Below are 13496 nucleotides of genomic sequence, written 5' to 3'. Positions count from 1 at the left end.
TCACTGTCCCCATTGTGCTATGATTTCAGGAGGGGGGCTCTAATCATATCATTTTCTTGAGATGACTCAAACGGTCAAACCAAAAGAAAAAATAAGCGAATTAAAAACATTCAAAGTTTCAGTGCTCTCTCTTGGGCATAAAATCAAATGTTACTCAATTCATTTGCAGTTCTTTCAGGAATAGCTTACAGAAGAGTAACCCAAAGTCCTCAAACCTTGAGGAACTGAGCTACCACTTGAGTCTTTGTTTTTAGATCCACACAGCACCATACAAACGAAAACAGACTTTAAATCACATACAAAAGGCATATATGACTTCAAAGCTTCTGGTGGGATCCCTGTCTTCCTAGATTTTTGGTCCCAGCCCAGCTGGGACAGTGCATTAGAAATTTTTCTATTTCATTTTTACTTCTTTTTTTTTCTCAGCTGTGAATGCTTGTTGTGTAGAGTTGTGTGATGAAAGGGCACTAATGGATAGATGACACAAGCAGTCAAGCTGCAGAGGGGGAAGTGTTATTTGCTGCAGGGCTTTTCTCACCAAAAAACGTCACTAACAGGCCAGTTTCCCTTAAAAAGTGCCTTGATCCGTTTTGACTCTCCTCTGTGCTGTCCTTCCACAAAAACCGATCTGCTGGCCAGCTGTCTCCAGCAAGCAGGTTAAAGGAATAAGGTAGAGGTAGTAGTACCCGAACACTGCAAAGGGTGTGAAGTCCTGTGTAGACAGACGGAGCATTAAACGGGAGCTGGCTGTGGCATCTCCTCCTCTGCTCAGGAAACTGGACAGCTCTTGCAAGCCGTGTGTCAAAACACAGGCTCTGGGGAAGAGAAACACTGATCCCTCATGTCGCAGTACTCTGAAAAAGAGGCTGTTAAGTGACATCACTGAAGCATAAATGCAGAAATTAATCTTCAGCATAGAGCAGCAATAACTCTTTCCCATGAAAGACTTCCATCGAGTTCATTAGATACGGTCTCAGGCTTCACGCTTGAACAAACCCAAACTTCAGATCAGTAACTTCCAGCAGTTGAAAGGATGATGATGCCTGACTGTTGAATTGCACTCTCTACTACCCACCTAAGTTGTTCTGATTTTCTGGGTTTGTCAGATGTACTTGATGTCTGAATTAAAAAAATAAAAAACAAAAAAAAAATAGATGGCTATATTACCTTTCCACGGTGCATGAAATGTACACCCTGTAAATGAAAGAGAAAGTTACTTTTTCTTTGAAAGGAACCCTCCCTTTAATTATGTAATTAAAACAAGAGAATGCAACACCTGTATGCTGTATACCGTCTCTTCCTTTCCATGAGCTTTTCCCCTTCACCGACGCACCTATGTTGTCTCCTTTGGAACAGCTCACAGAAATCCCTCAGTCAAAACCGCACGCTCGATACGCCGTTTGTCACCGCCGGCATCCGCAGCGCTCCAGCTGAGCACGCAGCCAGGCACCTCTTTGCGTCTGAACCAAAAGCAGCAGCATCTCGGATGCCCCAGACCTATGGAAAGGGGTTTTGGCCGGACTCCGTCCGGGAGGAGCGGGGATCCCAGGACGGACTCGGGCTCGGAGGGCCGCCTGAAGACCGGCCGCCGCTGCTCTGCAACTACAACCAGAAGCCTCCCAGTTCAAACTCATGTCCGAATAAACAAACGGGCAAGGCAAGAGATAGGAATAAACGTGGGCATCTGTCCTCAGGAAGAGAACCCTTTTTCTTATCATCTCCCTTAGAGTTTCACTTGCATTGGCGATCAGATATTTAGGTTTCAGCACTAACCGGAACAGTTACAAGCCCCATCTCGGACTATTAGCAAAAACCGTAGGACTGAAGGGTTAGGGGAGGCCTGAAGGCCACCCCAGCCCCGGCGCAGGGCACCCCGCGGCCTCCGCCCGCCCCCCACCACCGCGGCCGCCTCGCCCGGCCGCCGCCGCGGGCGGAACCAAAGCCTCGGCAGCGCGTTTCCGCGGGGAGCCGCTCCGCCGCCGCGGCGCCGGGTGCGGGCGGCGGCAGAGGGCCGGGGGGGGCCGCCGCCGCCGCCATGGCCGACACCGCCGCGCCGCCGCCGCCGCCTGCCGCCGCCACCACCACCGCGCCGCAGGGGGGTCTCCCCGGCGGTGTGGTGGGGCCGGCTGCCCCCGGCAGCAACCCGCTCTCCCGCAAGCTCAACAAGATCCTGGAGACTCGGCTGGACAACGACAAGGTGGGGGCGGGCCGGGCTGCGGGGCCTGCCCGGCGGGGAGCGCGTTCCCGGGGTCGGCTGGGCGGGCGGGGGCCTCCGCCTCCCCTTTGAGCCTGAGAAAGGAGCCCGGCCGTGCCCTCAGTTCCCGGGCACGGGCTTTTGCGGCGCCTGAATTAGAAACGCGGCTCGTTTTTTCCCTTCTCCAGGGGCGCAGCAGGCCACATCTGCTGGTCCTCCTGCCGCCAGCGGCAGGTTCATGGCGCTGAGCTCCGCGGGCGCTTCGGGAGCTCTTCCCCCGTTTAGATGTGTTGCAGCAGGTGGACAGGTCGCCCTCTAACCAAATATAATCTGCTTAAAGCCGGCATGTAAAAATAATAGGCAAGAGTCGTGCGTCACGACATAGGAGAAGAAGAAGAAGGACCTCAGCCTTTATTTTAGTTATTTAGCAACCGAGCTGGAGCGTGTTTTGGTGGTTTCTTTTCTTTAAAACCACAAATTGCGTTAGTTGTATGTAACGTTCGCCTTTGTAACCGAATGGAAATTTCGGCTCTTTCTTTATTTCTCAGGAAATGCTGGAAGCTCTCAAGGCTCTCTCGACCTTTTTTTTTGAGAACAGTTTACGCACCCGAAGAAACTTGCGTGGAGACATTGAACGTCGAAGCTTAGCCATAAATGAAGAGTTTGTCCACATATTTAAGCAAGTTAAAGAGGTATTGTTTTTACAGTTTTATCAGTTGTCTCACAAGAATGCTGCTACTACTTAAAGTGTATGTGTGTGGTTTTTTTTTTTTTTTTAAGGATTTAGGGATGTTTTGATTTTCCAGGACAAACGTACTTTTACAGTAAAACTATTTCAGAAATTGTACCCTGTGATCAAAATCTTGCTCAGAGAAAGGTGATATTTCAAACAAATAAAAAAAAAATCCCTTTTGAACACTGATCTGTAGAGGTACTTCTGGTCCGCTGTGTGTTCCTCCCAACTCAGACATCTTATTTTGGTGGGATGAAGCTGGGCCCCAGTGTGACATCTGATTTAAAAAACAGCTGTTTGTTGTTTGAATCTGCTTAGGAGCTTGAGAGTATAAATGAAGATGTGCAAGCAATGAGCAGCTGTTGTGAAGATATGTCCAGTCGTTTGAAGGTAATATATGTGTGTTCCATTTTTTCCTTTTGAAGTGTAACTGCTTTCTTTTAACAGGCTAAACAATTATTTCGGAAGTTTAACAGTGCAACTGAAATGTTTTCAAAGTATAGCTATTATTATTACTTTAATATTTTTCTTTTTACTTGTTTAGAAATTATATTGAGCAAATTATTTTCCTTTGCTCCTACTTCCAATTCAGCAGATAGTAATAAACCTTTCTGAGAATATCAATGCAATATCCACTAGTGTTTTCATGGAGAGAAACTATTTCATTAACTAGGATGTCTGTGAGATGAAGAGGTTAGCTATGTTTCTGTATTTTGATTTCAAAATTGTCTGTGGCATTGACTACAACTGTTGAGTTAAATGTTCACATAAATATCTCAGCTATATTTGTGAGAAAGTATTATAATTCAAAGAGTGAGACAAATGTAATGTGCAGTCTTGATCCTGTTGATTTTGTTTCATAACTATGTCTCAAGATGTTGAGGTGCTACAAAAATAAGTTTGTTTCATAATAATCCTGAATCCATAATATACTAGAGGATAAAGGTTGTGCTTTATAACATTACTACATCTGGCCTGATTTTAGTGTATGAGTTTAATACTCGATCCAATGATGAGTTTAAAAGGATTATGGATAGTCGCATCTAGGCCGAAGTGTAGATGTTTTGCCGAACCAAATCTGTTCTGAGCATAGCACGTGAATTGTAGTATGTGAGTGAGAGTTCTTCTCTAAAAACTCCTGTGCAAACAGTTGCTTTCTCCCTCTTCTACTGTGTATTTAAAGGTGTTTAGATGAATAGGCTTCATAAACGTTGTATATAATTCCCTTGAGAAAGCTCCTAGTTTCATGAGCTTTCTGCAGAAAGTGTGAGAGAAGAAATATACCTACAGTCTAGCTCACTGCACCACTTGATTTTCCATTTTTGGAAGGTACACCTTCCGAAAGGTAATGCACCTCTGAGGTCTCAGGTCTCCTGGAACACTGTTGGTCTGGATATGAATTTGGTGCAGTGTAGGCACTGTTTGGTTAAACTCTCAGATGTGGAAATGAGTCAAGTGTCCATGCAGGTTTTTATTCTTTTCTGTCTTTAGATTATGTAATGAAGCTATCATATCTTTTTCAGAGTAAATAGGGCCACCGTGCAGTGATTCATTTTTCTGTTAAAATCAGTGAGTAGTTTTGTTCTCTTCCTCACAGAAGGTTTCTTCTTGAGCCCTCTACAACTCTGACTTTTCTCTCTTCAACCTGTTTTACTTGTCTGTATGAATGTAAGATAAGTTAATGAGTTCATGAACTAGCAAACTCAGTTGTCAAGTGCTCTAGTACTTTGTCTGTAAGAGAACATCAAGATGGCATGTGCTCAAGCTGAGTAAAACACTGTACTGCAAGAGAAGAGCAAATGCGAGATAGAGAAAGGAATATTGCACATAAGGCAGAGAAGTGTAATAAGAACAGTAGAGCAAAGGCAAGATACAAAAAGGTCTATATATTTCTCTTAGTCTAAAAGCGTTTCCATTTTAAATTTTGTAAGTTTATAACGTTATTCAATACAAACAGATAGGTACTGGTCCAGAACAGTGACTTAGTGTGTGTGATGGTTGAATGGAAGAGAAGAAGGCAAGCATTACAATTTTAACCCTGCTTTATCCCTGTCAAAGATAATGAAAGTTGTAATTAGTATACTGAGGTGGAGAAGAGAAATATTTTTGTTTTGGATCCAGAAGTAGAATAGCAAATATCAACTTTCTGATTTTCTGGCAAGTCTGACTCTTTTCTGCCAGCTATCCTGTTTTGCTTGGATTGTAGGCTCCTAGTGCTGCTATTCTACGATGTAATGTATCTGACCTGGTTTTGGATGCATGTAAATAAAAAATGGTTATTGATGTATCTAGCCAGAAAAATTGCTTTTCCTTCTTTTCTGCTATCTGGCTGTTAGTAGTCTCCTTAATAATTAGTATTTCTATCCAGAAAGGAAATCTGGAGAGCTCTTGTTTGGAAAGAAAGCAAATTTCTTCTTCCATCTGTTTCGGTTTATTAAAATCTGCAAATCTTAAAGGGAAAAAAATACCTGAAATTAGTGGATTTCTTCACAAAATAGTCCAGGTCCAGTCTTTAGTTGTAATGGTCTTTTTTGTTATATAGAAAGCTGTAGTTCTTTATTGGTCTTCTCTCTGTTTTTGGCTTTTTAAGTGAAAGGTATTGCTGAATGGTGAACCCCCGTCCTCTAGGCTGACGCATTAAAAGTCAACGTATATTATAAGCCTTTAAAGTGTAAATATATATAAAATATAAAAAGTTTAAGGATATCTTTAAATGATTCTGAAGTTGCTAAATCTTCAGTAAATTCTGTCAAGTCTTATATGCCACTCTGTTATAGTTTCCTTTAGAAAATTCAGCAATTTGCACTTCAGCAGTACTTGCTTATTATATTTACGGAATACTCGGGCTTCCTCTGAGTGAAGTCATATTTACATAGTTTCCAGTCCTGTTTTCACCTTTCAAGGTGTTCCTGTAGCTTAACTGCTTTTGCTTTATACCTACTGTAATGTGGCAAGTAGAAAGGGCTAGAATGAATCAGTGTGTGACTATGCTTGCGTTAGACCTTTCAGAGGTTCCAAGGCTGACTTGTTTGGTTTTGGCTAAGACAATAATTTAGCCGTATTAAACACAGCTTGGCTTCAGTCTTGAGATTATTCACCAAGAGTACCTTTATAGCTCTTTCCTACCCTCTTCTCTTGCAGTATTCTTCCATACTGAATGCATTTTGATTTCAGGATTTGTGTGTGTGTGTGTACGTGTGTGTACGTGTGTGTGTGTGTGTGTGTGTGTACGTGTTTAATTTCCTTCTTTTTCTCCCTGAAACATCACTAGTGGTGTCCTGTGGGAGAAAAACAATTCCAGATCTCTATGATGTGCTTGCTGAGAAACGTATTTCTGAACTCTTTTAACTTCAGTTACAGCAATCCTTATAGTCATGCGACTGCTGTCTGCAGCAGAATTGTTTCTACATGGATTTCCTTGTGTTGTCATCATTGAGCATTTAGAGCTGAGCTCTAGGGATGGGCTAGCACTGGGCCTTTTTGAGTGTATTGCACTTAGGCTTAACAGAGCTGTAAGCTGCTTGGGCAATAGGGCTGAGTATAGCTGAGAAGCACAGCTGTATTCATGTTGTCTAATATGTCTGGGCAGACACTGGCAGTTTGACATCCAGATAAACTTTTCTCACTTCTCATTTGTAACAGCAAAGAATTTACAATTGATGGACAGACAAAATAGTGAGAACTATTTGTACTATTTATGTAACATGTTTATGTTAACTATATCGGAATTAAATATTAATTATGTGCATATATAAATCTATGTAAAGATAAAAATATATATGGATAAGGACATTAATTAGGGATTTTCTTTCATGCCTGAAAGCTGGGAGGCTTAGTGAATACGTATTGCAAAAAGCCATCTATTTCCGAGAGTACACTGTTTCAGCTGAGAAAGCCACAAAAGTATTACATACTTTTAAAGGTTGTGTAATACATTTGGTACACTTGTTTCTTGTACTTACAATGCTAATCATGTTCTAGGCAGCAAAGGAACAAACCCAGGACTTGATAGTGAAAACAACGAAACTCCAAGCAGAAAAGTATGTATGCTACCTTATTTATTTCTTAAAGACATGACCATGCTGGTGTAATTTGATTTTAGATCAGGTTCTGCCTTTCTTATTTTTGAGTAATGACTTTGCTTTTTTATTTGTGCTTTTATTTTTGACATTGTCCTTGTTTGTGGCTTAATTGGAGTTGAACTGTTAGTTTATTACCAGAAGACACGGAAAGCTAAGAATATGCGTTAGTGCTTGCTGTCATAAACATGACTGTTTAGGGAAGAGAATATGTTATAGTGGTACAGTGTGCCGAATACGGATGTGTTCTACCTGATGCCAGTTGACAGTATAAGTTATATGGTTTTATAAGAGATAAGGATGTACATCAGATCAGAATTCCGAAAACATCAATATGTTTTGTTTCTTGGACTTAAGTTTTTAGAAATATTTGGAATAGCTTGTTGGTATTAATCAAGATATATAGGATTCTTCCAGTTATCTCTGAACTTAATTTTTTCCCTTACTTCCACTTGAACACAAGAAAACACTTCTTTACTATGAGGGTGGTTGAACACTGGAACAGGTTGCCCAGAGGGGTTGTAAAGTTTCCATGCTTGGAGTTACTAAAAACCCCACTTGACACGGTCATGGGCAACCTGCTTTAGCTGACCTTGCTTGAGAAAGCTACATGATCTCCAGAGGTACCCTCCGACCCTAACTATTCTGTGGTTCCCTCCAGCTTTGTGTTCCAGTAATGCAGTGCCAGTGAGTAATTGGTGACTGACCGGTTGCTATTTCCTGTATAATTAAGAGATTTGCACAAAATTTGTGCAAATGACTTTAAGAATTACTTTTTCTTTGCTGCATAACAGGGGCTTTTCTGTGTTACAAATACATGTCTTTATAGAAAAAGGCTGCGGGCCTGTAAGTCGTCAAAGGAAGTATCCATACCTTTTAAGTGAATTCCTTCACATTATATAAATATAGAGAAGTTGTTGGCCATTATTTTTGTTTGGGATTTTTGTACTGTATTTTTCTTTGAAAGAAGGATGATTTAGGTTTTAAAATAAAGGTATTGGGGAGCAGGAGAACTGGGATTTGTTCTTCTTAGTCACTGTCCTAGTCTGTGATTTTTGGATGAATTCCTTCGCTGACAAAAATTTACCAAAAGTATTTCGGCGCTCATTCTTTCATTACTAGTTCTGTGAATTTTTTTTTAGTTTTTGTTGTTATTCCAATATGTCCTTTGGAAATCACTCTTTAGTGCAGAGATAGTACGTAACCACAAAAAGTGCAGTATAACATTCTTTTTCCGTATTTAAGACCAAGTTTAAGATATATAAGTACTGTTCAATGAGGCTAACCGAATACTTTTTCCCTTGGTCCTCCAAGCTCTCATGGAAGAAAAGATTTGCATCTTGCTCTTTCTGATATTTTTACTCATGGGAAGAGGATAATAGTTTATGACAGATTCATATGATCTTTATCATTTTTATGGTTAGAGCATCTAGTTTTACAGCTTTAGCCTTTGTCAGTATAGAGGAATGAATCTCCTTGCTTTATGTGCTTTCTTCTGGAAAATTATATTTAGATCACTGGAGATTAGAAATAATTATTTCCAGTGATAAGTTTCTAGTGGAAATTATGACTTGGGATAGTCCTGGGTGCACTTTCAAAATCAGTAGGCTCATACTGTCAACTTTGATAGAGGATGGATTATGTCATCTGAAAGTCTGAATGTGAGGTTATCTCTATGCAATTTAAAAGTTAAATGTGGAATACTGCATAAAATACCATGCTGGTTGTTATAGAATGAAGGGTTTTGCAAAGTCACAGTTTAAGGAAGTAATTGAGCAAAAGGCAGGACTTATATTCATTTTCAAAATAACCAAATTATTTATGATGTGGTAAGATAGGGAAGTGGTCATCTTTTTTGCAAAGTCTCACAGACAAGGTAAGTTGCTTTAATTCCTGTTCTGAAGCAAAATGGAGGATACTGAGGATATATCCGAAGTGATATATAGCTAATTCTTAAATTCCATTAAAGGAGATTGTGCTGTTTTATTGAATTGCATCAACACAGTAGAATTTTCTGTGCAATTTTTAATTTTAACTTTGAAATATTTTTAAAAAATCAAATTTTGTCTTGCATACCACAGTATGTCTGAATTGTTTTAAGTTCTTAAACCAATGCTGAGAAGTGGTAGCTTTTAAATATAAATAAGTTACATACTTCTTTTTTGCATTAGTAATTACTAAAACTTTGTAATAGCAGACATAATACCTTGCATCATTTTGCTGAACAAGTTGTTTACGCTGCCTTTGAGCAAAGTTGCTTTGATTCTACCCTTGCCATCAGTTTCTAGATTGAGAACGTTTTCACCTTTTTGTCATTTTTTTAATAACTTCTGAAATCATACTTTAAATGATTTACCTCACTAGCTATCAGTCAAAAAATAATATCTTCTATTTTGATTAGCATTTACTTTAGCTGGTCATTTCCTCCTAGGAGGAATATGTTGTGATTGGATTATAAAACTGAAGGGAGATGCTAAAGTTGCAGATGCATTTCATTCATTTAAGCTAATTAGGTATTTAAAAATGTTTATTTTTTGTATCTGGACTTGAAATTTTAGGGAAAATGAAAAGCTACCATCTTCACTCAGAGATAATATGCTGAGGTTAGGAAGTTACTCATCTTAGGCAAATAGAGTTAATAGTTCACAGCTTTTTATTTACATGTTACTTCCCTTCATTTTCTAAGAATGCAGTCTTGAAACGTGCAGAAACTCTCTTAGCTTTGAGTTTGATCAAGGATGTCTAGTTATCTTTGTGTAATAATTTTAAGGCTTTTTCAGTAAATGACAGGTGGAATGTTTGACTTGGGTAAACTCTCTTCATGTCTAGTCAGTTCTTGTCAGAAGTAAACTTTGTCAGACAGTGTTATAATTAGTATCGTTTTTAAACCAGACTGCAATTAGAAGAAAGAACAGGAGGTTCACTTTAAAACCGGGGAAATACTAGAAATCAGTAGCCAAAGTCTTCGCAACTGGAGTTATAACTTTATCCACCTACATATACAAAGTAGTTATTTAAAGGAAGCACTGGGATTGTAAGTGACTTATTCTCTTAGATGGCAACATTTTTTTATGTTGCAAATATAAATACCTCTCCAGAAATTCTTTTTCCTGTATGAGGTTAGCACCTACGTAGCGGGTTTTTTTGAGGAGCTGCATGATAGCAGTGAAGCGTGGAGTTTCCTAAAGGTGCGTAGAGGCTGTGGGAACGTGTGAGGATGAACATTAAGTGAGAGCGTTTAATTGTGCTTTCATCCTTGCAAGTTTTTTTTTTTGGGGGGGGGGGGGGTCTGTAGTAGTTGCAGAGAGTGGCAATGTCAGTGGTTCTGTGCAGGGATGTGGCTTATTATGCTCCCTAAGTATTTTTTTGTGTTGTCTTATCACCTATGTTATTAGTTGTAGTTAGAGATAATATTCAAATTCCTAAGCTTCTTACCTGAACTCCTGGTTCGTCATTCTAGTTCCTCAAACTATCCAAGCCAATTTTCTACAACTTACTGTCCGAATAAGACTTGGAGATGTTAAAGTGGTCTCTCAAGGGAAGGGACATCCTATACTAAGCTTTGAATAGAAGTTTATATCCCTTATTTCAGAGGTATTTCTTGACTGCATGAGCTTGACCATAAAGGTGCCAGCACTGGTAGCTTTTGGTGCCAAGTTATCTTGACAATGTAGCAGGAGGTATGGACATGCCAGTGTAGACTAAATAAGTATGTATTAGGAAAAGTATCTTTGGATATAAATTGAGTGAAATGTCTGGCTGTTTTCAGGGTCTGGAATAGTTTTTTCTCTGCCTCAAAAGTACTGTTAGTAGAAGCAGCAGGCAAATAGCAGCTAGCGCCTATGAAAGAGAGAAGAAAATTAAGCACTTACTCTGCAGTGAGTGGATAATAGGTGTGTTTTGGGGAATGTTGCAGTGGGCTATGAAATCCTGATGATCTTTGAATGTTAAAATTCGTGGATTCAAAACTGTGAACTTTTCTTTTAAGACTTGTTACCTTGTTACTTCATGGGGTTCCTGTGAAAGTCAAGAAGTCGAGAGCAGAGTGGTAGTATCTTGAGAAATGTTCTGTCTGGAAATTTGGTGTTTCCTGTCACGATCATCTGTGGAAATAAATCAATTTTAATGCTTTGGATGGTTGGTTTTACCAGCTCATTTCCATGAGGACAGTAGATATGGTGGAAAAAGTGTTTCACATTGTAAAACATGTATATGTAAGATCCAAAAGCTTTTTTTTTTTGAAGGGGAACGTTTGTACATAGTGTTTGGGTTGTTTGTTCAGAGGCGTCCTGGGAGGAGTTTTTCTTAGGAGGAGTGTCTGTGGTTCCTGAAGTGAGCACATAAAATGGCTATAGATGCGTGGATAGAGGAGTAATTGTTAGTAGTGTTGCAGTAGAAATGAATTAAGTCTGAATTTTTAAATCGAGATCATGTCCTGCGTATATCTTAACTATACCTCCATAGCTACCCTATAGCTATCTAGAAAACCCTTGCTTCATTTAGCACATGGAGAAACTGGTATAGCATGGGGCTAGCCTGGTGCTCACAGGTGTGTTCTCATTTGTAAGGTGTACTTTTTGTTGAAGAGGTTATTGTCAAGGTGGAGGAAGCAGATAAGCTTGACGGTCTGCTTAGTTGGAAGTCTTGAGTTTTGGTCTTGTGTCAGGTATGTTGTACAATTAAAAATAACCTCTTTATTGAATGAACTGAATTAATTTATTTTTCTGCTATTTTTGCCCAAACATCTTTCATGTCTAGTTTGTTGTCTTACGCTGTAGACAAAGACAGTGACCCGGAACGTTTTTGATCTGTATTTTTCAATACTTAGTAACGTGACTAAAAGTTGGAGTGTAACATACGCAAATCAGAATATCAACAGAGCTAGTAGAATTGCTTATATTTAAGAAAGTTCAACACTCCCTGTTAGAGAACTTTATTTTCACTTTCCCAAAAGCTATTGTTTTGAGGCTGCGCCTTTTATGCGGGTGTCTTTCAGGCCAAGTGGAAATAATGTTGTCTTATTCTGATATAGCAACTACCCAATGCAAATATATGAAGTGTATTTTAGTGTATATAAGAGAAAAGTGAGAAGTAAAGAAACTTCTAAGTGTACCATTTAATCATGTACTCAGTCACATATAATCATTTATGCTTAAATGGCAGTCACTGCTTTTAGTGATTTCCCAGCTGTGGTGATGATGCTTCTGGAGCCTCTTCAGAACATTGACATGTAAGAATTAACTTGAAGCTCTAGTTTGAACATACAGTGGTCCATCTGAGCTATCCTGTATGTAATCCTGATGAGCTCTTTTGGAGTTATGTTAGCAAAACGTATGATTAAGACACTTGGTTAGATAGTTGGGGAAGAAAATAGCGTGTTCTTAAATTGCATTTAAAACTTTGGCATTCTCAAGTTGTCGCTTGGCAGCACGTTGTTTTTCCTGTAACTTAGTATGTGAGCTTTAGATGTGATTGGTATAAATGCTAAATAAAGTGTGTTACTTAGATTAAAAAAAATTAATCTTCTGTTACTACAGGTGCATTGTTATGTTTGGGAATATGCCAGAGTCAGTGTATTTCTGTGGTCAATTATATTGCTTGTTCTGAATTTACTAGAGTAATTAAAATAACTATAGTGTACACTAGAAGCAGAGCAGTTATCCTTCATATTATTGTAGAATCACATAACGTAGGAATTGGGGCTTTTTTTTTTCCCCCTTTGCTATCTTTACAATTAAGACATGACGACTTTCCACCATAACTTACCACAATTTAGTAGAACCACATCGTGTGAAGTAAAGTATTTCAAGTAAAACAGTTCAACCTATCTCAGTTCAGCCTATCTCCCCTCCGGGTTTTTTTGTTTATTTGATAAACTTGGATATTAAAGAAATATTGAAGCAGGTGGTTTTGACAGTTTCTGTCAGTTGTTCAAAGTCCACATCATTATCTTACAGATTTCTGTATTTCTATTTAAGCATGCTGATATTGCTTTTAGGTTGCCACCGGCTTTTTTTATATATAGTAACAAGGAGGTGAATCTGCTTTCAAACAACATCTGTTGCTTTTAAAAACATGTGGATTTACTTATTACCATTGCTAATAGACTTGATAGAAGAATGACCTCACTCCTTTAGGTCTGTTTTTCTGTTTTTTTACTCAAAACTCCCTGTGACTTGTTAGGTTTTTTTTGGTCCACCCAAGTTTAGTTCTTTTTCTTCTTTATACAACGTAAAAAATCTACTTGAAATACTAAGCTTTTTCACTTGTATTGGGACCAAATTTCCGGGAGTTCAGTACAGTTCCAAAATGAGAAAAATAATTTAGTTCCAAAATACATAGAATGCCAGAAGACTGGCTGCGTAGTAGTTTTACTAGCCATTTAATGGTAAGGTATTGTGGAAGATTGTTTTGAGGTTAGCCACAAATGACATTCGTGGATCTAACAATTGAAGAAAGAGACCAAAAGATGATAATTACAATATTAATT

General features: G+C 39.0%; 1 protein-coding gene across 1 annotated transcript in view; it reads left to right on the top strand.

Moving 5' to 3' along the window:
* Window positions 1–1989: 1989 nt before the first annotated feature.
* COG6 (component of oligomeric golgi complex 6) overlaps window positions 1990–13496 on the top strand; it is a 63301-nt gene continuing 51794 nt past the window's right edge. The window contains exons 1-4 of the mRNA XM_068929963.1: window positions 1990–2197; window positions 2743–2886; window positions 3246–3317; window positions 6909–6967. Coding sequence (XP_068786064.1) covers window positions 2036–2197; window positions 2743–2886; window positions 3246–3317; window positions 6909–6967 — 437 coding nt within the window. The 5' untranslated portion in view covers window positions 1990–2035. The remainder of the gene's footprint in view (window positions 2198–2742; window positions 2887–3245; window positions 3318–6908; window positions 6968–13496) is intronic.

Source organism: Struthio camelus, chromosome 1 (genome assembly GCF_040807025.1).
Source record: "Struthio camelus isolate bStrCam1 chromosome 1, bStrCam1.hap1, whole genome shotgun sequence".
Lineage (NCBI taxonomy): Eukaryota > Metazoa > Chordata > Aves > Struthioniformes > Struthionidae > Struthio > Struthio camelus.
The sequence above is the reverse complement of the archived record's forward strand: the minus strand, read 5'-3'. Positions and strand labels throughout refer to the sequence as shown.